The sequence below is a fragment of the Colletotrichum phormii genome (assembly GCF_030913505.1).
Source record: "Colletotrichum phormii strain CBS 102054 chromosome Unknown BDP81scaffold_46, whole genome shotgun sequence".
NCBI lineage: Eukaryota > Fungi > Ascomycota > Sordariomycetes > Glomerellales > Glomerellaceae > Colletotrichum > Colletotrichum phormii.
The window spans coordinates 60,602-87,733 of NW_026851488.1; the positions used below are offsets into that span (position 1 = coordinate 60,602).

At 52.1% G+C, this 27,132-nt stretch overlaps 6 protein-coding genes across 6 annotated transcripts; 4 read left to right on the forward strand and 2 right to left on the reverse strand.

The window, feature by feature from the left end:
- Positions 1–79: 79 nt before the first annotated feature.
- BDP81DRAFT_387651 (peptide synthetase) lies at positions 80–10,326 on the forward strand (the record flags this gene model as incomplete). Its single annotated transcript, XM_060587036.1, has 7 exons — positions 80–209; positions 268–3,594; positions 3,645–6,319; positions 6,396–8,355; positions 8,420–8,473; positions 8,542–9,848; positions 9,907–10,326. 7 exons carry the CDS (start codon positions 80–82, stop codon positions 10,090–10,092), a joined length of 9,639 nt encoding a protein of 3,212 aa, XP_060437619.1. The 3' UTR covers positions 10,093–10,326.
- BDP81DRAFT_336286 (uncharacterized protein) lies at positions 10,326–11,429 on the reverse strand (the record flags this gene model as incomplete). The annotated part of the gene is made up of 1 exon (XM_060585903.1): positions 10,326–11,429. One exon carries the CDS (start codon positions 11,427–11,429, stop codon positions 10,326–10,328), a length of 1,104 nt encoding a protein of 367 aa, XP_060437620.1.
- A 1,464-nt stretch (positions 11,430–12,893) lies between these two features.
- On the forward strand, positions 12,894–13,711 carry BDP81DRAFT_456042 (uncharacterized protein; the record flags this gene model as incomplete). The annotated part of the gene is made up of 2 exons (XM_060593122.1): positions 12,894–13,601; positions 13,658–13,711. The coding sequence occupies 2 exons, from the start codon at positions 12,894–12,896 to the stop codon at positions 13,709–13,711; spliced, it is 762 nt and encodes a 253-aa protein (XP_060437621.1).
- Positions 13,712–16,356: 2,645 nt separating this feature from the next.
- BDP81DRAFT_466640 (GMC oxidoreductase) lies at positions 16,357–18,744 on the forward strand (the record flags this gene model as incomplete). Its single annotated transcript, XM_060594416.1, has 2 exons — positions 16,357–16,743; positions 16,819–18,744. The coding sequence occupies 2 exons, from the start codon at positions 16,357–16,359 to the stop codon at positions 18,742–18,744; spliced, it is 2,313 nt and encodes a 770-aa protein (XP_060437622.1).
- Positions 18,745–19,255: 511 nt separating this feature from the next.
- Positions 19,256–21,238, reverse strand: BDP81DRAFT_401010 (GMC oxidoreductase; the record flags this gene model as incomplete). The annotated part of the gene is made up of 2 exons (XM_060588771.1): positions 19,256–20,983; positions 21,137–21,238. 2 exons carry the CDS (start codon positions 21,236–21,238, stop codon positions 19,256–19,258), a joined length of 1,830 nt encoding a protein of 609 aa, XP_060437623.1.
- Positions 21,239–23,765: 2,527 nt separating this feature from the next.
- BDP81DRAFT_362286 (uncharacterized protein) lies at positions 23,766–25,608 on the forward strand. Its single transcript, XM_060586440.1, has 4 exons — positions 23,766–24,484; positions 24,546–24,663; positions 24,720–24,781; positions 24,837–25,608. The coding sequence occupies exons 1-4, from the start codon at positions 23,944–23,946 to the stop codon at positions 25,229–25,231; spliced, it is 1,116 nt and encodes a 371-aa protein (XP_060437624.1). The 5' UTR covers positions 23,766–23,943; the 3' UTR covers positions 25,232–25,608.
- Positions 25,609–27,132: the final 1,524 nt, after the last annotated feature.

A 27,132-nucleotide genomic window follows, 5' to 3' on the forward strand; every position in this document is an offset into this window, starting at 1 on the left:
GCGAAGTGCACGTACTCAATCTCAGCCAACTCGGTTGAGGCGTACTCACGATCGAAACGAAAACTCACTTTTGCCTGTCATGGCTGCCACAAGCGTTCCAGGAGACAGGGCGCAAGCAATCATCAATCAGCTTAAGACTTTCATTTCCAAGATCTTGATCATCCCACTTGAGAACATTGATGAAGCTTCTTCATTCGTTGCCCTTGGAGGTGAGTGCCGCAAAAGTTCCTCGATTCTGCAAACATCGCAATACTCATGGCTATTCAGGGGACTCATTCAAGGCCGTTCACTTGTACCAAAAATGCGCTGAGCAAGGGCTGGGCGTCCGATTTCAGGATATACTCCACAAACCCTTAGGAGAAGTCGCATCGCTAGCTTCCATCACTGAAGATGAATCTTCTTCCACTCAACAAGTCAGACAGGGAGATGGCAAGTTCCCGCAGATGCCTCTCGACTATGACTTTGCAAAGATATTTGACGAGCTGCGGAAGAAGTACGGTGTGAGCGATGACGATGTCGAGGACATTTACCCTTGCAGCCCAATGCAAGAGAGCATGTATATCGGTCAGAAGTTGGTCTCAAAGCGACTTTACCGCACTCGGGGACTCTTTGAGGCACAGGCTGGGTTTGACCTGGATCAGTTCCAGAAGTGTTGGATCGATGCTATCCGCCGTCACCAAGGTCTCCGGACTGTCTATGTGGAAACCTCAGATACCACCACCTCTGGCCGCTTGTTAGATGCAGTCGTCCTAAAGTCCAAATCAGAGCCAATGGTCATCGAATATGTGAAAGATCTCGAGGGGATAAGACGCCAGTTCATGAACGGGGATCTTGAGGGAGTCGATGCAGACGAAGAGAGGCACCAGCACCAGATCACGGTTTTTGTCGATGTTCAAGAGCCGGATCAAATCTTGATTCAGATGGACTTGAACCACTTGACCGTAGACGGTAGCTCATTGATGATCATCATAGATGAGTTGGTCAAGGGCTTGCAGGGCTCTCGACTTCTCAACCAAGCGCCCGGATACGGGAAGTACATCGATTACTTGCAGGCCCAAACCGACGAAGATGGCGCTCTCGACTACTGGGTTGACTACCTGGACGGGACTGAGCCATGCACTTTCCCGGCCATGAACGACAATCAAGCAGGCAACGCCGGGTCTTTCAACGTTACAGAGATGCTTCTTGATGTTGCTCTAGACGACATCCGCACCTTCTGCCAAAGACAGAATGCGACCATATCAAACGTATTGCAAGCTGTCTGGTCTCTTGTTCTTCACAATTATACAGGAGACCCGGACATTTGCTTCGGTTACCTTTCATCTGGACGAAGTCTCCCCATTTCTGGAGTGTCACAGATCGTTGGTCCGATGATGAACTTGCTCGTCTGCCGTGTTGGGGGCATCGACAATATGTCGCTCCAAGGCCTTCTCGAGACTATCAGAGAGGATTTTCTCAACGCGCTGCCGCATCAATGCTTTTCGATTGGCAAGGTGCAGCGAATCCTCGGAACCAACGAGACGAAGCTATTCAACACCATCATGACCTCATATTACTCGCCTTCTATGTCCGACGACAGCAGCAGCAACTTCTTCAAGCTAGTTTCATCACACAATGCCTCAGATTTCGATATCGTGCTGAAGATCGTCTACTCAGACTCGGAAATTCGAGTTCGGCTCGCGTACTCAACCACCACTTTGTCAACCGCAATGGCGACCAACGTCTCGTATACCTTTTCTAGCATCTTGTCAAAGTTGATTAGGATGAACGACACACAAGCTGCTATCAGCTCAACAACCGCAATGAGCTCTTGGGACATGCGTCAAGTCACAGCCTGGAACTCGCATTCGCATCCTCCGTCGCCCAAGTTTCAGTCGACCTGCGTCCACCATCTCATCGAGGGTCAAGTTAGAGTCCAGCCTAATGCGCCGGCAATTCACTCGTGGGACGGACACATGACCTATAAAGTGCTCGATGAAGCTGCTTCTATTGTTGCTCAAGAGATCTTGAGGCGCGGCATAGGTCCGGGGGCTTTCGTTGCGATTTGCTTTGAGAAATCAAAATGGTACTCCGTTGCTCTTCTCGGCGTCTTGAAGAGTGGCAATGCCTTCGCACCTGTTGACATCTCTAATCCCGAATCTCGGCGAGAGGAGATCCTTCACCAGTTAGGAATCTCTATCACGTCGGGCCTTGTCATATGCTCGAGGAAACAGGGGCCATCAATCAAACATCTGGCTGGTCAGGCCCTTCAACTCGATGGTGACCAGTCTTCTCCGAAAGAACATCATGCTATTCCCCTGCCATCTGTCTCTTCCGATAGCCCAGCTTACGTCATTTTCACCTCCGGATCTACGGGCAAGCCAAAAGGCGTTGTTGTGGAACATGGAGCATATGCGTATGCAGCTCAAGCTCACAGCAAGGGAATACACATTGATTCCGCTTCGAGGGTTTTGCAATTTGCTTCCTATGGCTTCGATACTAGCATGGAAGATCACCTGACAACTTTCTCTGTGGGTGCCTGTCTATGTGTTCCATCCGAGGACGACCGGTTGAGCTGCCCAGATCTAGCCAGATTTACAACGGCATCAGGAGCAAATTGGGCACACCTCACACCTTCATTTGCCGAGATGTTTACTCCTGTCACTCTGCCGACTATGAGGACAATGGTCCTTGGTGGAGAAGCAATGACTGCAAAGAACGTTCAAAACTGGGCCTGTCCACCCCGGACACAACTCGTTCAAGTTTACGGTCCATCAGAGTGTAGCGTCACTAGCACAATCAGCCCGCCATTCTCGAAAGAGAACAGTCCTACCAACATCGGGTTCCCTGTTCCTGGGTGTGCAGCATACGTTGCTAGGCCTGATGATCCAAATATACTTCAAGCTGTTGGTGCAGTGGGTGAGCTTCTGATGGAAGGCCCGATTCTCGCAAGGGGTTACCTGGGTGACTCTGCACAAACATCAATCTCATTCGTCAAGGGCCTTGATTGGGCACCTGAGGAAAGACTTTACAGAACCGGTGATCTAGTCAAGTACGACTCTGCTGGCCATCTTCATTTTGTTGGCCGAAGAGACGGACAGGTCAAGCTCCGGGGCCAAAGGATCGAGCTAGGAGAAATTGAGCGACAGCTGGTTTTCGAGCGGAGGGTGCAGCATTGCCTCGCCCTTGTTCCAAAATCCGGACCTTGTGCCAAAAGGCTGGTGGCTGTTATCACGCTGAATGACCCATTTGCAGCGTTGCCCACAAACATGTCGGCATCGCCTATCGATATCCTTGACGTACCTTGGCTTGAGCATATCGACTGCATGAGGGGGTTTCTGCTCGACAAGTTGCCACCCTACATGAACCCAGAGCTATGGATCATTCTGAAATCTTTGCCGAGGAATTCTTCTGGGAAACTAGATCGCAAAGGAGTGACCAAATATCTTGAAGGCCTCACTACCTCTGAGTTCGCCAGCCTACTACCTCGTATGGACGATGATAGTCCTGGGAGACCGGGCACAGAATCTGAAGTAATGTTGAGGAGCATCTGGAGTGAAGCTCTGAATGTTGGTGAGGATGAGATTTGTTGGAACACCTCATTTTATCACCTTGGTGAGCCCTCTCTTTCAACATGATATGATACGTGAAGCTGACTCAACTAGGCGGCGATTCTATCTCGGCAATGACCATCAGCAGTATGGCAAGGGAGACTGGTTTAAACGTATCCGCTGCAGATATCCTTAGGTACCGATCAATCGAACGCTTAGCCAAATCAGTCGTGGGAGCAGCCTCGCCAGCTTCAGCTCAAATCGACACGTCTGAAGATCCAATAGAAGCGCAGGCCTTAATTCTCTCCCCCATCCAGAAACTTCACTTCCAAACATCGCCCGAGGGAGATCATCTTGATCAACAGACCATGCTGGTTGAAGTCACTCAGACCGTGGATCAACGAGATTTGTTGGCGGCCTTGGAATCTCTTCTCGTGACTCACCCGATTCTGTGCGCGCGATTCAAGTGCCATGAGGGGGAATGGACACAACATGTGCCTATGAAATCTACCATCAGCCTTGTTGACTACTGTCGCACACGATTTCACAGCCGGACACAGCTCGAGTATGTTGTTGAGTGCGTCAGTGAGGCCAAGAGATCGATCCATCTCACCAACGGTCCTCTGGTGGCTGTTGACTTATTCGAGTCTCAAGGTCAGACACTTCTATCGATGACGATCCATCACCTTGTTGTTGATGCAGTGTCGTGGCGGATCCTCTTGCGTGAGTTGGAGTCATGCCTTTGCTTCGGAATGCCGGTTGTAGATGAGAAAACATCATTCCAGCATTGGACATTGGAACAAAAACGGTTCGCATCGGACTCACTACCTCAAGACGTCTTGCCTCCGTCGGCTCATGCACTTAACACTGATTTATCGTTTTGGGGCATGGCTGATGAGACGAACTGTTTCAAGGACTCTGTTTCTCACACCATCACTCTCGACTCGAACGTTTCTAGGCAACTCATTTCAGCGCAAGAAGCATCAGGGCATGGGTCTCATGATATCTTATTGGCCGCTGTTATCGAGTCGTTTGTTGAAATATTTGGACGCTCTCCTGCCCTGTTCAGTGAAGGCCATGGACGAGAAATCTTCACGTCTGGCGTGGACCCATCCAGCACTGTGGGCTGGTTCACGACTTTCTCTCCCATCATTACACAAGATTGTGGAAATATTCTTAGCGGTGTCCGCGAGTTCCGCGATAAGCTACCTCTATCCGGCTTGGCTTACTTCGCATCGCGTTTCCTGAGCAAAGCTGGCGAGGATGCGTACAAGCACCATCATCCCATGGAGGTCACTCTGAACTACCTCGGGGCTTTTCAGCAATTCGAGAAGAAGGACTCTTTGTTCAAGAGATGTAACGATGAAATCCAGGACAAAATCTCGGCTCTCAGACATATGCAGCGTGCGAAGTCGTCGAGATACGCTCTAATCTCAATCTTGGCATCTATCAAGGACAACAAGCTGTCTCTGCAAGTTGAGTGGAACTCTCGGATGCACCACCAAGAACTTTTGCTAGACTGGCTCCATCAGTTTGAAAAGAGTCTCACGGCCCTTGTCGTCGATCTCACGGATGAGCACCAGTGCTTGCCCCAGTCTCCTTCTGAGGTTATGGTTTCTTCAATTGGACTCCACTGGAAGGAACTTAACGCCATTCTCGATCTCGCTCAATCACGCCTCGGCATCACACCTAACGAGATAGAAGCAGTTCTTCCTTGCTCTCCGATTCAAGATAGTCTCATGCTGTCACAGCTGAAAAGTGCCAACAACCATTACAGCCAGTACTTTCTCTTCAAACTCTCTGGGTCAATACCGCTCAACCCCGATGATCTCTCCGCAGCCTGGAAGCTGGTTGTCGCAACGCACCAAATCTTGAGAACCATTTTCTTCGAAGACGCGTCTGGGAGATTTCTTCAAATCGTCTTGAAAGCCGTCGACGTTGGCATTCAGGTCCAAAGACTTCGAAGCGAGAGTGACCTGCCGAGTCTGTGGGCCGAGCAATCTTCCTCAGTTGCACCCAAACCTTTGAGTGGCAAGATACTCCATCAACTTCAAATCTACGCAGCAGGCGACGGTTCTGTGTATTGTCTTTTGAACAAGAATCATATCATCACTGACGGCACGACATCTCGGCTCTTGATTCGGAATTTCCTGGCTGCTTTGGAGGACCGCCCACGACAAGTCACCTGCCCCTACTCGAACTACATCGACTATGTCCAAAAGCAAGACACTGTTGAGATCACACGATATTGGTCGCGTTACTTGGATGGCGCATCTTCGTGCCTATTCCCAGTACTTCGTCAACATCGACAATCATCAGCTGAAATTCCCCAATTTACCCGCACATCCTCCACGTTTCCTAGGAGCAGTCTGAGCTCAGCATGCCGGAAGCTGGATATGACGGCGCCAATCATCTTCCAGGCTGCGTGGTCTATGGTTTTGTCTATATACCTGAACTCGGATGATGTTATCTTTGGCCATCTCGGTCACGGGCGAGACATCCCAATTCCAGGGGCGTCAGAGATCGTCGGTCCGATGGCCAACATTGTGCCTGTCAGAGTACAAATAGGTCCGAGAACGGAGATTTCAAAGATCTTGACTCAACTACAGGAAGACAACCTTGATCATCTTTCCAGACAGACCGTTTCCTTGGCTCGAATTCAGCATGCAGCCAAACGTACTAGTGGAGATGCCTTGTTCAACACGATCTTCAACTTCCAAAAGACAAGCTCAACGCCAGGGCCGGGGACTATCAAGTCGGAGCTGCTTTTTGCACATGACACAAGCGAGGTAATTCGCTCTTACTCTATTATTTTACGCAGATAAGACGCCATATACTCGGAGTTCGCTGACCTGTTTTGAATAGTACGACATTGCCTTGTGCATCACTGAAGATCAAGGCGAATTTCACATCACTATTGAAACTCCAACTCACTTCATGTCTGAAACCCAAGCAGAGCGCCTTCTAGTTGTCTATACAAACGCCGTACGCACCATCGTTGACGACCCAGAAGCCCAGACTTCAGAGATGCGCCTCACCAGCGCACTAGATGAGAAGCAGATGTTGGAATGGAACTCACATCCGCTCAAGACCAACGACCGCTGCATCCATGACATGATCTCGGAGACGGTTAATCGACAACCGTTAAGGCCAGCCATCTGTGCCTGGGATGGCGACTTATCGTATGCTGAGGTAGACTTCCTGTCCATGAAGCTTGCGTCCCAACTCCAGGTTCTTGAAGTCGCACCAGAAGATATAGTTGTCATCTGTTTTGAGAAATCACTCTGGGCAGTCGTGGCAATGCTTGCAGTGGCCAAATCCGGGGCGGCATTCGTTCACATTGATCCAAATGGTGCTGCGAAGAGGAATGAGTCTGTGGTCAAGCAGACTGGGTCCAGGATCGGTCTGTCTTCGCCGAAACACGCCGACAAGCTGAACAGCCTCGTGAAAACACTCGTTGTCGTCGACAAGTCTTCTATGGAGAAAGACTCTAGCTTCATTAGTCCGCTGAATCGTTCCGTTACGCCTTTGAATACACTCTACGTCATCTTCACATCAGGGACAACAGGCACCCCAAAGGGAGTGATGATCCAGCACAAGTCATTCTGTTCTGCAGTAGCTTACAACAGCGCCTGGCTGCAAATCAAGGCCGAGTCCCGGGTCTTGCAGTTCACAAACTTCTGTTTCGATGCATCTCTCGAGGAAATATTCACCGTTCTTGTCGCCGGCGGCTGCATCTGCATCCCGTCCGAGGAGGAACGCATGTCCGACATCCCCGGGTTCGTCGCGCGCAAGCAGGTGAACTGGGCCGCCTTCACCCCATCCTTTCTTCGTACCCTTGATCCGGATGATTTGGATTCAGTCAAGTTCATCACCGTCCATGCAGAGCCGATGGGCCAGGATCTCGTAGCTCGTTGGGCTGGGAAGATCCACATGAGGCCCAGCTACGGGCCGACAGAATGTTCAGTGACCAGCACCATTGGGGCTCCGTTCGACGTGGACACTGATGCTACTAATATTGGTTGGTCGGTCGGATGTCGTGCTTGGGTCGTTCATCCGGAAAACCATCACCTCCTGATGCCGGTTGGGGCTGTTGGCGAACTCCTTCTGGACGGACCGATAGTAGGTAAGGGCTACCTTAATGACGATGTCAAGACTGCGGCCGCTTTCATTGAACCACCTTCATGGGCAGTTGATAAGGCCTTCCCGCGTGAAGACGACATGAGGTCACGAAGATTGTACAAGACCGGCGATTTGGTCAGGTATGCCGAGGATGGAAGCCTTCTGATCCAGCGCAGGAAGGATCACTCCCAAGTCAAGATACGCGGCCAGCGAGTTGAACTTGGTGAGATTCAGTACCATCTGAACAATCTCTCTGGAATCATTCAACACAGCATGGTTCTCGTTCCAGAAGTAGGAAACCTCAGAGGACGTCTTGTCGCTGTTGTGAGCCTGGCAGTCCTATCGTCGAATCTCGAAACGCGCGACTACAACCAGGACATTGCCGTTGTCGAAAAACGCACCCTCAGCCAAGAGATGTGTCAGAAGCTAACTGAGGCGATGAACAAAATCACCTCGGCGCTTGAGAGAGAATTGCCTCAGTACATGATACCGGAAACATGGCTCCTTGTCAAAACCCTGCCAGTCCAGCTGTCACTCAAGTTGGATCGGCAACGAGTGATGAGCTGGGTAGGTCAGATCGACCAGCAGGTACTCTTGGATGCGCTCGATCTCCATCGAATAAGCGGCTCAGATGGTCAGAGTGGCTCTCCAACTGAAGAAACTTTGAGGGGTATATGGGCAAACGTCCTCGGACTTGAATCTCGTAAGTGAACAAGATGTTTAGCCGGCAGTCAGCAACATAGATCCATCTGACTCTTGATTTCCAGACCGTATAGGACTTGAACAGTCATTCTTCAGGCTTGGGGGAGATTCCATCTTTGGTGAGTACACGCAGAAAGCCAAGGCCGCTACCCGGCTTGCGCGTGGCCGATGCTAATTTCTCTTATAGCGATGCAAGTAATGAGACTCTGCAAAGCAGCTGCCCTCAATGTGACAACGCAAGATGTTCTTGCGAACCCAACAATCAAGCTTTTGGCACAACAAATTGCGATGCGAAGGGCCAGCCCCGAAACCAAACAGGCTCTGCTTAGATCGATGATCAATCCTGCATCTCTATCGCAGTCTATCCCGACTCCCGAAAACGTCGAGACCATGGCACCCTGCTCGCCGTTCCAGAAGAGGATTTACCAAGCATTTTTTGGCAAGCCTCAGAGTCCCTACCTCTTTAACAGCCTTGTCGAATTGATCGCCATCAGAGGGTCCTCGTCTGTCGATACCTGCGCGCTGCATCAAGCATGGCAGCAAACCGTCAATCGACATGCGATCCTTCGGACTGTCTTTGTCCATGACCTCGCCTCGGGCACTGTCTTCCAGAAAGTTCTCAAGGAGCAAAAGGCCGACATTTCCGTCTTGGATGTAGAATCGGAGGGAGACGCAACGAAACAAGCTAGGCTCCACCTCAACGCCGTTCGCTCGAAGCTACTCAGAGACGAATCGCCGCCGGTTTCGGTGCGCCTCTTTGTCATTCCTCATGGGAAGACATTCATTCACTTCGTCATGGGGCACATCTTGATCGATCATGTCAGCTTGGCCCACGTCTTCTCTGATTTTGTTGCGTTCTATCGTGGTCAGAATCCAGGGACAAAGCCTTTAACTAGTTTTCAAGACTATATCGGCCACATCAACTCCCAGCGTGATTTGCAGGCAAGCAAAGCATACTGGCTTGACAAGCTTCAGAGCGTGAAACCCTACATGGTACCGATCGAGTCCATGGTAGTCGGCGGCTCAGACTCTCACACCATGGGGTCAATCAACTTCTCGGTGGATATCACAGTCGAGTTGAGGCAGTTTCTCTGCGAGGCTGGAGTGACTCTTTCGAACCTCCTTCAATTCGCGTGGGCTATGCTTCTCCATGTGTACACTGGTCACTCAACCGTCTGTTTCGGGCATTTAGTGTCTGACCGAGATATTGAATTGCCACACGCGGACGAGGTTGTTGGACCAATGCTGTCGATGATGGTGGCCTGCAATACTTTTGACGATACGATGGTGATTATCCAGGTCTTGCAGGCTTTTCAAGATGAGAACATTCGCAGCCTCAACCACAAGACCTTTGACTTGACTGAGGTTGAGCGGCAGCTAGGGTGCGAAGGTACTGGTCTCTTCAATACTCTGGTCAACTACCGCAAAGTCAAGTACTCGGATGACGATGTTGACATTGGCTTCCGATCCATTTGGAAACAAGATCCCCATGAGGTAAGTCTAAAGGCCTCGCCCTGAACCGGAATGCACGAAGTAAACAAAAATTTGGCAGCAACTCCTAGTGCTGGCATTCAACGAGGGTCCCTCCCGACTCGACGCCACGCTTACCTACTACGAGTCCTTGTTCTCCGAAACTACTATGAAGACCTTGACGCAGACATATCGACGCCTACTTGATTTGTTGGTAAACTGCGAGATGAAGACTATGGGCGATGTCAAAGCAGCACTCACTTCGTAGTATCAATCGCGAACTACATTTGATGGAGAGGAACTTGAAAAGATTTGGACAAATCTGATTTATGGTATTAGACGTGCTCTTGCTGTCTTATCTACTGTTGTGACGCTTGAGTCTTTCTACATGTAGTTTGATGCCTGTCAAATCTTTTATACATGCTGGTATTTGATGCTTTCATTATCCATCCATACGACGCCGCTGTTGCGTTGCTATCCGGGATGCATGTAAAGGAGGTCCTATGGCCACAGGCCATAAACAAAGGGGTCGACATATGGGTAGTCGGCCTCCATGCCCATAATGATGCTGTACTCGTCCCTCAGCAAGTCTGAGCCTTCGTTCCCGAACTTCGAATATTTGCTCAGCTCGTGCCGCCGCAGAGCAATCGTCCAAGGGAAACTTGAATGAGCGACGCCCATAAATGCGCTCGCCCTGAACATGACCAGAAAATCCACCAGGGCATGCTGATCGAATGTAAGACTGTCGAGTTGCTCGCGGTCGGGCCCGAGTAGCAAGTCGTTCTTGGTAACCACCGTGATGTTCCTCCTCGGCGTACCAGTCTCAACTGAGAGATACTTGTTGAGTCTCTCCGCGAAAATGTCGACCACGGTCTGGTTTCCCGATGCCACGTAGACGACACTCAGACCCGTGCGTTCCAGATACCGGAATTGCTCTTCGAATTGGTCGTCCATCCGAGAAAACCGCCATTCATCGGGTCCCCACGCAGATGTGGCATCTTTTTCCAGCCGTAAATGCGCCCCGAAGTAAGCGTTGGGGTTGATGGCTTTCCTCGGATCAAATGGGAGCGAGAACTTTTCTTTGAGCAGGTAGAGAATTTTCGCCGCAAGCGCACGAGTGTCGTTCCTGAAGGACAGGATCTTGCCAAACTCGTGCACAAAGGCGTCGCCGTCGTCGCGTACGGGATACTCGAGGAAGGACTGCTCCATCTTGATGTGTACCGGGACGACTGGGCCCATCCGTTCTCGAACTCCCTGCTCCTCGAGCCAATTATCAAAAAAGTGTCGCCATTTCCGAGGATGTCTCAGTCCCTCTCGTGGGTGGTCTGGCTCGAAATGGTCTCCCACTAGAGACAAAGGCTCCCCTAATCGGTTTTCGTAGGAGGGAAAGTCCTCTGCCTTTTCGTATACAATCATTCCGGGACATCCCTCCGTCAAGCGCGTTATAAAGGCCTCGCGGTCCAACAGGTAATCGAGAGGTACCTCGTTTCCAGTTTCGATATCGGTAATGTCTTTCGCGTTACGCAGGGACATTGACGGTAAAACGAGTGCACCGCCGCCGTGGATCGCATACCGGACGCACTTCAGTATTTGATTTCGAACCATACCAATGCCGCCGTGCTGTTCCTCGCAGCTGAATATCAGCCCAGGGCGGAACCGAGAGCGAGAGCATGTTTCCCGAATGGGCGCGTAGTCTATCGGGGTTGGGTATTCGACATCAATGGCTTGTCGCATGAAGCCGCTCTCTGTCGTCGCTTCTTCGTTCGATTCATCGGGGAAGAACGTCGATACCGTATCCGCAATCGCATCATGAACACCTAAAAGTCGTAGGCTCCATACGAAAATAAGAAATAGCGCCAAGAGGGACCACACCAGTGGACGGTTTTCGGAGAGCATGGCCGTCGTTTAATCAAACAAACAAGATCATCAAAAGAAGAACACCGCCACGATAGCCGACTGGGAGGCCAAGAACACCAAGATTTTGCCAAGAGATGAACTCCAGGCAAGTTTCTTCATCGAGAAGAATGGAGAGCAATGGGTGGTCGAGAGACCCCCAAAGTGTTCGCGAACATGGGAGCTTCAAGGATCCTTGGTGGTGAGGTTTCAGCCATGTTTCAAGCGACTGTAAGATCTACTCGCCCTTTTCGCAGGCGCTAGCTCTTCATTGAGTTTCGAGAACAGCTTACATAATTGAGCTTTCACACGTGAATGGAAGAGATCAGTAATTACGATCGCCATCATCAACTTATTCTGGACATTCAAAATGGTTGTCTTCAATTTCACCTTGTCCAAGCACAAGGTAGGGTAGCATGGAAACCCGCAGACTGATTGCCGCACTGGGCACCTTGGGCCAGTATCATTGTTTGTCATCACAGCCCTTGCGATCAACTTTCTTTGAAGGCAACGGAATAGGCTCTTTTTAGACGAGGAATGTAGTTGATTAAGAGTCGAAGAATTGTTTCGCGATTGGCATATTATGTTGCGAAATGACTATTTGGCAGTTTGAGACGTATTCTCTGTGCATGTTGAACTGCCACTCGACCCTGATTGGAGTTGCGATAGCTACGGGAGCACAGCTTTCGCCGGTTTGGCTTCTACTGGTAGGGAACCGTAAATTTCAGTTCTCACACTCCAAGAATGACGCCGATGGCACCGATGAGCGGACCGGAGTGTGTCTTTCTCGGACCGATGGTGGATCGGCGCTTCGGTCCGGATATGTGGGCCATTCGGTCCGCAATCCCGGGCATCACAGCTATCCATACTCCGCGCAAACATACCCATTCCGGAGCCGACACACTAGCGACTGCTTGAGTGAACGGAGAGAGGGAGGCTAAACTGTGTGACTATCATCAATCCTTTTGTATTCACTGTCATAGTAGTGCATGTGATTTGACGGGGCACACTGTTGTTGTTATACTTGTGTCATACTTTGTACTTGGAGCTTCTAGCCCTCCACAAACTTACTAGCGACGCACCATCCAGTCATCTCTATATTGAGCAGAAAGTCAACCCCCACAAAGCGACCGAAACCATCCCTTCCAAAGCCGGGTTAAGACCTCTTACGCCGATATGTCGCCAAAATCCGGCAAACGCGAAGAGAAATACTCCCTCCTCAAGGACGGGACCGAGGGAGAATCTTGTGAAGAAGGCGCATCAAGAGACTCTTCCGCCGATCAAGAAGCTGGATTCGTTAGAGTCAGAAAACACCTTCCATGGCAGAAGTTCGACCCAGCTTGGAAGTCTTGGTACCTCTTCGTTCCGCCCATCCTCATATTTTCAATACTGGCGTATCTCGCCTTCTTCCCATCATGCGAAACCTGTCAAAAGATGGATCTCGACCTATCGGGATACGTCTGCGCGCCCAACGGCGCCCTTCCCAAGATCGCTCGCGACCGGGGCTGCGAGTTCGATACCATGTCATTCAAATGGTGGCCCAAAGAGCCCATGGCGCACAAAGATAATGTTGCGCTACTCAAAGAATTTCACGGTGAGGGACCATGGCATCGGTACTATGATAAGGGCGGGAAACACGAGATCCCACCGACGAGCGAGGTCTTGACTGCCGGCTGGGTTACTAGGAAGGAGCACACATACCACTGTATGTACACCTTACGGCAGACGCACTTATGGATTTCTCTGGGCTACGATCCTCCTTTCAACTACAGCCATACGATACACTGCACCAAGTATTTGATGGACGCCATACTGGAGAGTCCGCCCAAAGACTTTGAAGAGCTCAATGTCCATGGGACCCCATGGCCAGAGCATGCAGATATTGTAAGTGGCATTCCCTATCTGACTGTCTGTCTCATCAAATGCTTAATCTGCCACAGGTCAGACCCTATTATCCTTGCAAGCAAGAGGGACTCAGCTGTGAATCTTGGTGATATTATTTCATAGGAGTTGGCACATCAGACTATGGTAGACGCAGTCGAGCCGTCTCATTGTATAAATGCCCAATGATAATTTCCGCTACCTCCTTGAAGACAATGTGGTCCTCTAAATTCTATTTTGACAGAACATACTAGTGGTTAGTATTACGAGTGAAGACCTTGCTAGCGAAATTATTTGGTGATGAACGAACTGCTCAATATAATTGTTGGCTCGAGCAAAATCAACGTAAGATGCTGTCCGAGCCAGATTCTTGAATATACACTAGGATTTGATGTGGTATGCATCTGTGATGGAGCTGTGGATCAATCTTTCCAGAGGTATCGGGAAACATCCGAGTTTTCTCCTGGCAAGATGAAAGAATCAGGACAGAAAAGGGACCGTGACATCGACGATCGCAATAAAAGAGAGTTCAACCGGCTAAAAGATGCCGAAGGCAAAGGGTGAGCCCATGGAAAACGAAACAATCCTTGGTGAGTTCTTCACTGCCGCGGTCGTCGTCACGCATCACTAATCAGAGACATATGGTAAGGACTAAGGGAGTGGTCAATGATCAGGCTTGCTTTCGCTAACGGTTATGCCTAATATTCTGGCAGGGATTTGTTCCAGATTTAAAAGTTTCCCCTGAGGAAGCAGCCAAGCAGCCTGTGGGATTTTGCTCTCGCAAACCGCGAGAGAGATGCATCCGCCAACATCCGTTGTTCAGGGACAAGGCTTCCGCGTGGAAGATAGTCGGAAAGCTTGGCATGAAAATGATTAACGCACCATGGAGTTGGCTCGATCACCAGATCAGCAATGCTCCCGTCTGCGAGTCAAGTGCTGATCAAGCAATGTCTAGCGTAACGTCTGAAAGGCCCCCTGGATTAGATCTGGGCGTTAACTTTCGGGTGAATTCAGTGCTGTTTCTCAGGGTTGGTCCCTGTTAGGTTCCCGCGTCCCCGGATTGCTTGGAGATTCTCTGACTCGTTCACTGTCCAATGGGACAAGTATCCATATAGATAGATTGACGGCATTTGTATTCCGTACCTTAGGACCTTGAGATCAAGTGTCTTTCGCTACAAGTTCAAATGTTTTCGACCGGAAAAGAAAAAGAAAAAAAGGGGGAACTAACAGATGGTCCAAAAATGCCCAATGTTACGAACCAAAAGAAAAAGGGAACAAAAGTCTCGCGTCCACTATTCGCGGCGGAGCAGATTTGAGCAACTTTTACCGAGACGCTCGGTAAAATTGGACGAGAACCCACCGACTATGGGTCAAATTATTCATATCCGTCGACCCCAATTATTAAACGTAACCAAATTCCGCCAATAAAGAAGGTGACATTCCAGCTTATGAGGGGTAGTTGTGGACAAACAACCATGGGGGACCTCCCACCTGAGGCTGATGGAGAGTCTCGAGTAAAGCAACTCGATCTTGCTGAGTTTTGGTCCAAAAGATCAGCGTTGCAGCAAAGTTAGTCGCTATTAGTCCCGGCTCTTGATCCCGATGGTCTGGCCTAGCCAGCAAGGTGATCTTTGATTTGACATGTCTTGGTGAGCGCGAAGAGGGAGAAAGTCACATCATGGCGGTAGACGGCGTGCATGAGATTAAAGGTAGCTGCAGGGAGGCTCTTTCGACGTCCCGCGTACTGGAAGGATTGTTTGCTCACTTATCACCCCCAAATTCCCTAAGGCCCTCCTCGGTTGGACGTCAACGTTGCATTATTCCCGCTATCCACTGCGGCCGCCGCCCCCCTTCGGTCAGTTCATCCGAAGATTTCAAAGTGGCTGGAGCTGGTTGGACGCAGAGGCGCTGAAGGTCCATTTCACCTTTCGACACCAGCAAGAGGGGACGAAAGGGGGCGGCACTGCGCGCCCAGATCACCTGCAGGCTTCGCGATCACGGTAAGTGGGACACCTCACATGTAAGTAAAACAAGCCAGCTCAAATTACACGGCACGTCATAGGGACAAGTCGCCTGCGTTGCCTGCATCTGTCTGCAAGTACGGCGATGGCCTCGTTTGGGAGCTCTGCCAATGACGGTGTTCTTATTTGAAACAAAGCGCGAGCTCGCTCAGTTGGCGCGCTTGGGCAGCAGATAGCAGACAAGTTTATATCAAACATTCTAGCGGCCCCAAGGATGCACATCCCGGGGTTCAGCGGGTCTGCCGACGACCGAGACCAACACGGAGAATCTTTGCGACCCCCCGGTCTGGCGCTACGGACCCCGGACTGCGCAGATGCAAGCAGCAACCACCCTTGGGCAATATGAGATTAAGGAAACATGCTTCAGTGGGGGTCCTTCCCGTCTTGTACAACTCTTCCAGGTACGGATAGTAAGTGGTACGGTGAGTAATGGTTGATCGTTGGATAGGAGAGGCATGGAGAGATATAATATCAACGCCAGAGGCTCGCCCCCAACATCGACACGTCTTGACTCTTCTTTTCGAACGTTGAGCCGCATCTTTCGTGCATTCCTTCTTTTTCGAGTCACCGCTAGTACGGTGTTTTCATTCATTTTTCACTTGTTGACCCTAGAGGTTACGTTCATTCACTCCCATTCTGTGACTTGTTCCCTTTGAACAATTTCCAAATCCACTCCTTATCCCCCAAACGAAACCAAACAAACTCGAGATATTTAGAACTTGCAAACGATTGCCATCATGCGCTCTACATTCTCGGGCGTAGCGGCCCTTCTCGGGCTCGCTGGATCAGCCACCGCGCAACTGCGCGCCTCGGCCTACTCCGACCCCCTGACCGGTATCGACTTCCAACGCTACCTGCCCTCCGCCTACCCCTACAGCTTCGCTATCGCGGTCCCCGAGACCATCGGAACGGACTTCATTGGTCAGATGGTTGTTCCCATCTCGACAAAGGGTAACTGGGGTGCCGTCTCCTTGAAGGGTGGCATGTTGAACGGCCTTCTCTTCGTTGCCTGGGCCGATGGCGAGGATATCAAGACATCTTTCCGTCTTGGAAGTGCCTATGCCAACCCCGACGTCTACACTGCCACCGAGGTCTCCACTGTTCCCATCGCGAACGGTACCTTTGTCAACAGCACTCATTTCTCGTACACTTTCTTGTGCCAGAACTGCATCAACGACGATACCAGCTTGGCTGGCGAGTCTCCCATCCTCGGCTGGGCCTACTCCGACACCAGCCCGTCCCCCGTCTCCGACTCCGCTGCTGCCTTGAACTACCACTCTGCTGGCTTCGGTCAGTTCGGTCTTGACATTGCTTCCGCCAAGTCTGCCAAGTTCGACACCTGGTCCAAGTACGCAAAGGCCGTTGAGACTACCCCCGTCCCCGGCAACGGCACCACCACTCCCATTCCTGGCAACAGCACCATCCCCGCCCCCACCACCTCCAACACCACGTACGATGTCATCGTCGTCGGTGGTGGCCCTGCTGGTATCATCGCCGCTGAGCGTCTCGCCGAGAAGGGCTCCAGCGTTCTTCTCATCGAGCGTGGCCCTGCCAACACCGTCCCCTTGGGCTCCGACATGGCTCTGCCCTGGAACGACACCCTCACCCCCTACGACATTCCCGCCCTTGGCAGCTCCATGACCAGTATCTCCGGAACTTCCCTCTGCAGTGACACTGCCTCCACCGCCGGCTGCTTGCTGGGAGGATCCAGCTCCATCAACGGCCTCAACTTCATCCACCCCCCTGAGCACGACTGGCAGCGCTGGCCCGCGGGCTGGAACTGGGCTGACGTCTCCGATGCCGCTTCCCGCCTCTACGAGCGCAACCCCGGTACCACTGAGCCTTCCGATGACGGCAAGTACTACGATGACTTGACCTTCCGTGTCCTTTCCGGCCTCCTGAGCGGCAAGGGCTGGAGCGAGGTTGACTCGATCGAGTCTCCCAACGAGAAGTCCTCCGTCTTCTCCCGCCCTTCGTGGTCCATCAAGGACAACCTCCGTGCCGGCCCTGCCCGTACCTACATGCCCTTTGCCCAGCAGCTTCCCAACTTCACCCTCAAGCTCGAGACCAAGGTGATCCAGGTCCTCCGTACCGGCAGCAAGATCACCGGTGTCCTCACCCAGGCCGCCGATGGCAGCACTCAGATCATCAAGGTCAACGCTGGCGGCAAGGTCGTCCTCGCCGCCGGTGCCATGTCCTCCCCCCGTCTCCTCTGGAACTCTGGTATCGGCCGCTCCGATGCCCTGGAGATCGTCAAGTCCGGAGCCTCCAGCACTGGCGTCACCCTCCCCGACCAGGCCGACTGGATCGACCTCCCCGTCGGACACCACCTCCAGGACCACGCCCAAGTCATGCTCCAGTTCAACTCCAAGACCAACTTCAGCGCCTACGCCTTCAACGCCATCGCTTCTGACCCCGTCACTAGCGATCTGGGCCTCTACAAGCAGGGTTCCGGTCCTATCACCCAGGCCGCCCAGCGTATGCACCTCTGGACCTCCGCCGAGGGCTCCGATGGCCGCACTCGCTACTTTCAGGGTACCGCCAGCGCCATGCAGAACGGCATCATCACCGTCCGCACGTTCCTGACCCACGGCACCTCCTCCCTCGGCGAGCTCGGCATCACCGCCTCCGGCAACACCGTCCTCAACACCAAGCCCTGGTTGATCGACGCTGCTGACAAGAAGGCCATGTCCGACTTTGTCCAGTACTGGCTCGACCTCACCAGCGGCAGCAACTCCACCCTCAGCTACGTCACCCCCGGTGCCACCCCCGACGACATCATCAGCACCAAGATGGTCTCCGGTGACCACTGGGTCGGCAGCGCCAAGATGGGCACCGACGACGGCCGCCAGACGGACGGCACCGCCGTCGTCGACCTCGACACCAAGGTCTACGGCACCGACAACCTCTTTGTCGTCGACGCCTCCATCCACCCCGACCTGCCCACCGGCAACACCCAGTCCATCATCATGATCACCGCCGAGCACGCCGCCGAGAAGATTGCCGCCTTCACCGTCACCGGCTCTTCCAACTCTACTGCCCCCGAGGCCAGCAAGTGCAACGGTGTCACCAAGCGCTCTCAGCGCCAGGCCATGCGCTTCAGACGCCATGCGCACCTGCACTAGATGATCGAACCCTCAAGTGCTGAGTGGATGTGATCATGGCAGGTACCGGCTGCGGGTGACGATGATGAGTCTCCCAAGCCACTTCAACGTACATGTTTCGTTCTAGATTATCTTATGTATAAAGTTTTTTTCCGTAAATAAATCACATCAGACTATCGAATATTCCCTTGCCCAAGAATGATGTGACTGTAATAAAGGACCGTTCGCATCGTCCTGCTTGATGCTACTCAACGAAGACTCAGTTCAGTTTGCAAGTCTGGTCGGGTGAAACGCTCTGCACCTTCGGAGAAATCTTGATCAGTCACTGAGGCTCCAGGTCTCACAAGCAAAATATGCTTAGGCCATTTTACTCCCGCTGCACACTCAAGTTTAGTCATTTATATTGCAGGAAACCGTAACGCAGCACGTCAGTCACTTCAGTGAATCGTTATGGTTTGGGTGGATGATTATCATTAGAATCAAAGAAAGGTTTTCTCTCGCGCTAATCTATGTTGACATCTTGGCCTCAAGATCAGTACTGAGCATCTGCAATAATGCGCTCGGCCGCAATCTCCGCGATGCCATAGACAGCAGTTTGTACATGCGCAGAAATGAGAAGAGGGATGACACTAGCATCGACCACGCGCAGATTAGAAGTTCCATACACCTTCAGGTCGCTGTCGACAACACCGCCATCCTCCTTCGGTAGCATGGAGCATGTTCCAACGGGGTGAAAGATGCTCAACGTCGTGTTGAGGACAAACTGCTTCCACTGCTCGTCGGTCTGGACAACATCCAGTCCAGGTTCGTACTCATTGTCCCAACTGGATCTCATGGGTTCGGTGGTGGCGATCTTACGGCAGTACTTGATTGCTTGGATCGCCGCCTCGAGATCGTGTTCGTGCGCAAAGTAGTTCGGGTTGATGACGGGCTTTCCCTTGGTGTTGACGGGGTTAATGTGGATGTTGCCTCGGCTCATGGGGTGCATGATTGCAGCGATGAGGGTGACGAATCCTTCGCCGAAGAGAGGTGAAGTCGATGCGGGGTAGCCCTTGACGCCGGTGTAGCCATCCGAGAAGATGACTTCGAGCTGGGGGATGGAAGGGTCGGTCATAAACTCCAGCTTCTTCTGGTCGACGACGCTGGGGTCTTCGCCGGCGGCTTCCTTGGCGAGGGAAACCAGACGCGAGTCGTTGCCGATGGCTTGCGCCCAAGTTGTGAAGGTGTAGCCGCTACCGGTGTAGTCGTAGAGCGAGACTTCTCCGGCGTTCCAGAGGGCCAGCTGCTCCGCAGCGTAGGTGGCGTTGCTGCGGAGGATGTCGAAGGAGGTGTAGTTGTCCTTAAGCTGGTAGGAACTTTGAATGCGAAGATGGTCCTGGAGGTTCTCACCGACGCCAGGGAGGTCAATGAATTGGGCGATGCCGGAGGCGTTGAGGACCGAGGATTGGCCAATACCTGACAATTCTAGCAAACCCGGACTTTGGATAGAGCCAGCAGATAGGATTACCTCCTTCTGGGCTGAGATGATGGTTCCGTCTGAAAGGGTGACGCCCGTGGCCGTCTGAACCGTCGAGTTACTTGCTGCCTTTCCGAGGTTGACTTTGATAACCGTAGTATCGGAAAGGATTTCCAAGTTCGATCCGGCAATGGGAACATAGGCGTTGGCGCTGTAAGACCTATTGTAATGAGTCGGATCAATGCTGCTGGGTTGATACATCACACCGAGAGGGTCTCCGCCAAGCGACTCCAAGTTGCTCTCGATGCCGAGGGCATTCATCGTCGGGATCCATGTCTTCTGATGCTCGGGAATGATGCGGTTGATGACAGCCTTGACAGGACCGCTATCACCGACGCCCTCGGAGCCGTACGTATCGGTATTGATGCCAGTAAAGTTCTCCGATTTCTTCATGGCGGCAATCATTGTCTCCCAATTCCATCCCGGGTTGCCGAGAGCCTCCCAGCTGTCATACTCGGCCACGGCAGCCCTGTCGTACGACATGAGGTTGAGGGCGGAGCTGCCGCCGAGGACCTTGCCTCGGTTGATTGTGAAAGTTCGGCTATTCACGTTGGTCTGCGGCACGGTGGTGAAGTTCCAGTCGTACTTTGTAGCCAGAGCCAAGCCCTTCATGCCGGGAACGTTGATATTAGGCTCATCCCACACCGTGGGTCCCGCCTCGATGAGGAGGATCTTGGAGGCAGGGAGTCCCTCGCTGAGCCGAGCCGCCACGGCTACTCCAGCGGTGCCACCACCGACGACGATCTGGGGGTGGAAAGACAAAGTGTTAGTGTATCAGGTAATTCCCCTGCATCAAACGTAAAATACTAAGAAAGGGCACAAGCGAATAAGTCCAATAGAAGGACCCCGTAAACGAAGCAATGCAAACGTCCGAGAGCAGAGCTGAGCACAACTTACATAATCGTAGGTATCCTCATAGGGCTGTGACGAAGAGGACGAGGAAGCGGCACCCAAAACAAGGGCCGCGGAGGCGAGGGCGAAACTCGACTTGACAAGCATGGCTAAGACGATGCAGCGATCTTTCCCACACGTTCTAGAAATAAAGTTTGAGAATCCACGGCTCGGCAATCTGGAAATGCGCTTCTGCTAGTCTGCTAGATCAAAAGAGAAGCAAACGCACGAGCTTTCAAAACCAATAAGCGTGATATCTGCACGTCAGGTCCAGGTTTGGGAAACCTCGTCAATGGCACCAGACGACACAAAGTGGAGGGCGTGCTGTGGCGTGCCTTATTCCATGCGACAGCAGGATCGTCTACCTTTTTGTATGCAGCCCCCAAATTGCCTCAATTAAAAATCGAATGTCAATAATGCGGTTATTAATCCCCTTACAAGCCTCTTAGCAAGTTAGCAGGGCCTCTTATCCATAGTCCAAGAAAACGGTGCCAGTTATCAGACACGCGGCCCAAAGAAATATCCTTGTTCTCCGCCCCAGGTCGCCCGTCCTCTAAGCTCCGGAGGAACGGGAACATGATGGTAGCGTTGTGGGGTGCCGAGAATCTTCATCTGCTATAGTCTATCCGTAAGTACCGCTGAAGAATTCCCGGGAGAGAAGAGGAGATGGTGGCGACGACGTGGTGGTGTCACACGGCAGCGTAAGCACTTATAAATGCGCGTGTAAGCTACCAGCGCGCCGGTCCAACAACACGACTTGTTGGACAGCCGCCGACTGTTTACCCCAACTATTAGACGAGAGGGGAAAAGAAAATGGATGACGAGGGAATGTCAGACACTTATGCAGGTTCGGTTGCGTTCTGGTCTACCAGAGACGAACGGCACAGCAAACCCCCCTCCTGCGCCGCAAAGCAACATCAACCGTCCCACGGTTCAACGTGTTCGCCGACGGGGATGGCTGTGTACCCGGGCGAATGTTACCGTGCCATCAACGTGCCTATCCGGAGAAGAGCCGTTGACGACTGCGGAGCTGCGCCGGCCGGTCGCTCTCCGGGGTCAGGTTCATGACTCAAGGATATGCCTGTCAGACCCGCTTGGACAAGTTGACGTGACCCTGTCTGGGCAAATCATGCGTCTTGGTCAGTTATGAACAATTCCACAATAACTCCACGTCTCTCGAAGCATTGACAGGTTCAACGGCATTTCCCGACCCTTCCCCGTCTCCCCGTTTCTCTCTCTCTCTATCTCTCTCCCGAGTTTCCCCTCGGGGCCATCAAAGGCTACGATCCTCTTTGGTATCTTTGTTTAGAAAGCTCGTCCCTCGGTGCGCAGCCTGCCTACGGAGTTCCCAGGATACCCCTGAGAGTCGTGCCATTCCCTCCATTAATTAAACTCGTGCACCACCCTCTGCACGACCGAAACTCTCGCCAGCGTGCCCCTCGCCTTCGAGCGAGATGAGCAGAAAAGCTTCCGCGCGCCGCTCGGCTACCCGTTATGCTTTCTGGTCTGTGTCCGAATCTGTCTCATGGCCACCAACTACATGTCTTGTCTGCGTAGACATGTCAAGAGATAAGGAGGGGAAAGATGGGATGGAAAAGCCAAAAAGTCAAAGTAAGAAGACGATAGTCATCAAATTACTCCATCTGCTCAGCGCTGCTCCAGGTGTTTGCTGGTAATTATTGGCAAAAAACTCCACAGGTGTGCAAATCATCTTTGAGGAGTACCCCTTGGGAGACCTGCGGCACATTGCGCAACATCCCACAGCCTGTCAGATGCGCAGGTACTGCAGGTCGCAGCATGAGAAGAATCCACACATGTCCAAGGGTCTACTTGATCCCTCCCTCGAGTGCAGCGTGCCCTCGTCAACGACCAACAGAGATACGCAGAGGAACGGAGGCCGCTCAAACTTAATTTGTATCCAAGCAACCAGAGAGGAGCTCGCAGAGGCTGGGCGGGTATCGAGGAAAGAGAGAAGAGGATAATGCTCGTCCAACCTGGCCTTCCACAATACCAGACTCCCAGTCATTCTCGGACAAGACCCTTCTTCTTTGGGGGAGGGGGTCCCCCGTCTTTGCCATGCGAGACACAACGATCCCTCAAATGGGCGTATCCCATGATGTCCGTGGTTGAAAGGATCAAGGTCTTAGACTCTTGCGTTTAGCTCCCGTAGGGTGGCATGCAACCTCTCGCTCGGGGCGACGAAACAAGATATCAAATGCCTATTATATTGGAAGAATCGAACCAAAGGCTGGGCAATCTTGCATCTTACCAACCAACCCAAAACCATCTCGGCGTTGTCGGCGTCCAAAGCATCAAATCATTGCCATTTACCACCCTCCTCCCGACACAACCGCGGGATGGGTAGATTGGGTCTCGCCCATCTGAGACATATGCGCCGTGGTGCCTTAACCTTCTTGCATTTCATATTTCCTCCGTCCGCGCATGCAGGGCTAGCTACTGCGGAATTGCATGCAGCTTGTCCTCCTCCTCCTCAGCTTCGTCGCAGCTCTTAAGACGACCAACGCTCCCTTTTTCCCCCTCAAGGCCCAAGGGCGTCGAGTGGGACGTTTAAAAAGTCCGGGGGTAAACGAGCTGCCATCCAAAAGCAGATCTTGGCGATCGTCCTCGTCTTTGCCTTGTGCAGAGACTATCCCGTGGGTCGATTACCCGCTGGCCCTCTTCTTCACTCCCATACATTTACCCAGCACATGGCCTGGTATCATCTGGCGCGCTGCACCCTCGTTCCTTGTTCTGGCGTCTTCTTCCACGCTACCCAGGCTTGAGTCCACCAAACACACACATTGGCACTCACGATGGCGCCAGTCACCCCTCCGAATCCGCTACCGCCGGACGAGAACGTTAACCCGATCCTCCTTGGTGTCTCCGGCGTTCTAATCTTCTTTGTCGTCTTCACAACTTCAATTCGCCTCTACGTTCGGTTTTCATTACGGCATCTGGGATGGGACGATTATCTTATGGGCATCGTCGCCAGTCTCTGCATCGTCAGATATGGCGTTCAGTGCGCGCAAGGGAACACGGGCAACGGGAGGCACAGATGGTACATTTCGACAGAGGAATACGTGAACAACAGCATGCTTGGATGGTTCGCGCAAATCCTCCTATTCGCCAGTATCTGCTTGCTTAAGTGCTCCACCATGCTATTGCTGCTACGCATCAAAGACTCCAGCAGGCTTAAATACTTCCTGTGGTCCGTTATGGCTGGTTTGGTCGTCACCAACTTTGGGGTCATTATTATCCTGCTCGCCGAATGCGATCCCGTCAACGCGTACTGGACCGGAAATGGAGTGTGCTGGGAGGCCAAGATCCGGATATACACGATTTACTTGACCATCTGTAAGTCAAGGACAGGAACGTACGATGTTGTTGACTTGCGACTGATACAAACCCCCTTTAGCATACTCCATTGCGACGGACCTATTATGCTCCCTCTTGCCTCTAGTCGTGGTCTGGCAAGTCCGCATCCCATTGTCAACAAAGCTTTCGGTCGGCGCATTGATGAGTCTCGGTTTGATGTTAGCAAGCCTCTCCAACCCCAAGCCCGGACTAGTATACTGACATTAGCTTACAGTGCAACTGGCTTCGGTATCGCTAGAGCAGCCTCCCTAGGCCTGGTAACAAACGACTTGAGTTGTAAGGACATTTCTCGGTCGATTGTCCCAAGAGCCCGGCTAACCATGATCCCTAGATGTTTATGCAGTAACCGCAATCTGGTCTAACCTTGAACTTTACCTTGGAATCATTGCTGGAAACCTGGCTCTCTCCAGATCTCTCTGGTTCTACTTCTTTGGAGAAAAGCAACTTCCTAGCTCCCACCCCTCAGGATACGGAAATTCATCACATCAGTCTCGATCCGCGTATAACAACGGCAGCAGATTACATGGCGACAATGTCAGCAACACCGACACATTCATACGCTCGGAGCGCAGGCCCTCCATATCAAAGAGCGATCACAGCGATATCCCACTCGAACCGGGTATTCAGAAACGAACAGAATTCTGGATCTCGGAAGAGGACGTCGACAGCAGCGATAGTCATGATGCGGCAGCGATAAGAAGAACGACAAGGCAGGCGTCATTATGAGAGGCAGTGTGCATTGGCAAACAATGACACAAGCAAAGCACACGCAGCCCGGAGTGGGCTTACTTACGCATTTACGGTGTTGATGGGGAAAGGGGAGCCTCTTGAAAGCGTCGTCAGATACCCGGCAGGGAAGACCACAGTGGGCGCGTGAACTCGTATCATACGCACGATCGTGATTCATGAAGTTACCGCCCGGCTTCCCTGCCCTGCGATTGTTCCTTTTACGCGTATCGTTGTACAGTGGCTTATACATAGTACGATAGGATATGAAATAACGAAGATTTCAAACGTCAAATCAGCAGTGGCGCACAGGTTTCTTTGCCATTTTTTCTTCAAGACAGATGTGGTGATAGGCCAGATGACGAGCAGACTCGGACCCGAAGTCTTGGCCGCGGATTTTTGGCTGGATTACCGTTGCCTCCAGTCAAAGTGCACACGCATATATCCGCAATGCGGCGCAAAACGACTTGCGTAATTTAAAAGTCCCATCATCCCAGTCTATTTTAATCGGGGCGAGTGGGTTTGTCGACGGCTTCGCATTCAGCCCCTCGGTGGTTTCGACCTTCTAGATGCTGGCGAGCCGCCCGTGGCTTGCAGCGGCTGGTATCACGGCTCTTCCGGTAGGATCGCTGAGTTTGCGCGACGTGCCTGGGGGTTGAGAAGCTATCCTGTTTGAAGACTGCCATTCCAACAAACACTCTTCTCGGACTCCTAGACGGTCTTTGTCTCTGGGGGAGCTCGGGAGCGAGGAAAGAGAATGCCTCCCCGCCTCACCGGTCGACAACTTACAAGGATCCAAGGGGCCAGGGCAGGGCTGCAGGGGACAAAGTTCATGTCGGACTTTGCGACAGAGCACGGTCCTCGCAGACTTGGCCTCTTGGGGATCACTGATTGGAGGTGATGGAGTGGTGAGGTCCGAGGAGTCAAGAGCTAGTCTCTTGGAACTGGAGAAAGTGGTGACCAGCTAGGCGCGCAGAGGGATCAATGAATGGGGAGGCAGGCAGAGTCCAGATATTCAGAGTTCATCTCCACTTCGACTATGCTCAGGCCTTTGCACACCCTCGGCGGTAGCCGGTTATCTAGCAACGATGAGTAAATGATTACCTTTCGTCCCGCGTCCACTCGTTGTGGTTGCACCGATGCGGCCTTGAACATCTCCGACATGTCGGGCTCCACCAAGTTCATAGGGTCGCGCTCGGAACTTCTGTTGAATCACATATTGGACCCTGTGGACCCTGTTTGCGACGCGTAAAGGTCAGCTTGCTGTTCCTATAACACAAAGTTTGCCGCAGATGTAACGTTTGAGTCTGGCGTGGCTCACAGCAATTGACTTCAGTCTCTCAGACGGTCGGTCCCATGACAGCACAGGAAGCTAGCCATCGAGGATCATTTAGCTTGACAAACAACACAGAGAACCGATACCGAGGGATTGAAGCCTTTCGCCACTATCGTCTTATCCAACGTCTGAAGTACGGAAAACGAAATGGAAGTCAATCAAGCCTGTAATTTTATAGTGAGTACATGGTCGATTAACGTAGCGGGTTCATACATCGTCTCCTCATGAGATGCCCCATACTGGTTCGCTGGTAAATTAGCCCAGAAGATGGATCATCCGTGTTATATTTGTAAGGGGCTGGCTGGCCCTAGGCTTATTCAACGTAGAGGTGCCGTCGATGGACTATTCTAAGCTAAGGAGGAAAAGGAGGAATTACAGGGGTTCGCGTACAGCTACGGCATGATATGCCCGGACTCGGCGGTGTACTGCGGCAGAATAGTGGCTCTGGCAAAGCCGGACATCTCGACCGGCTCCGGCCTGCAGCATAACCGAATGTAACAATGGGTTATTACAGGTCGCGGTCGGACAGCTTCCCAGCAGAGGGGTGTACGTGCGGCTTCGGCAA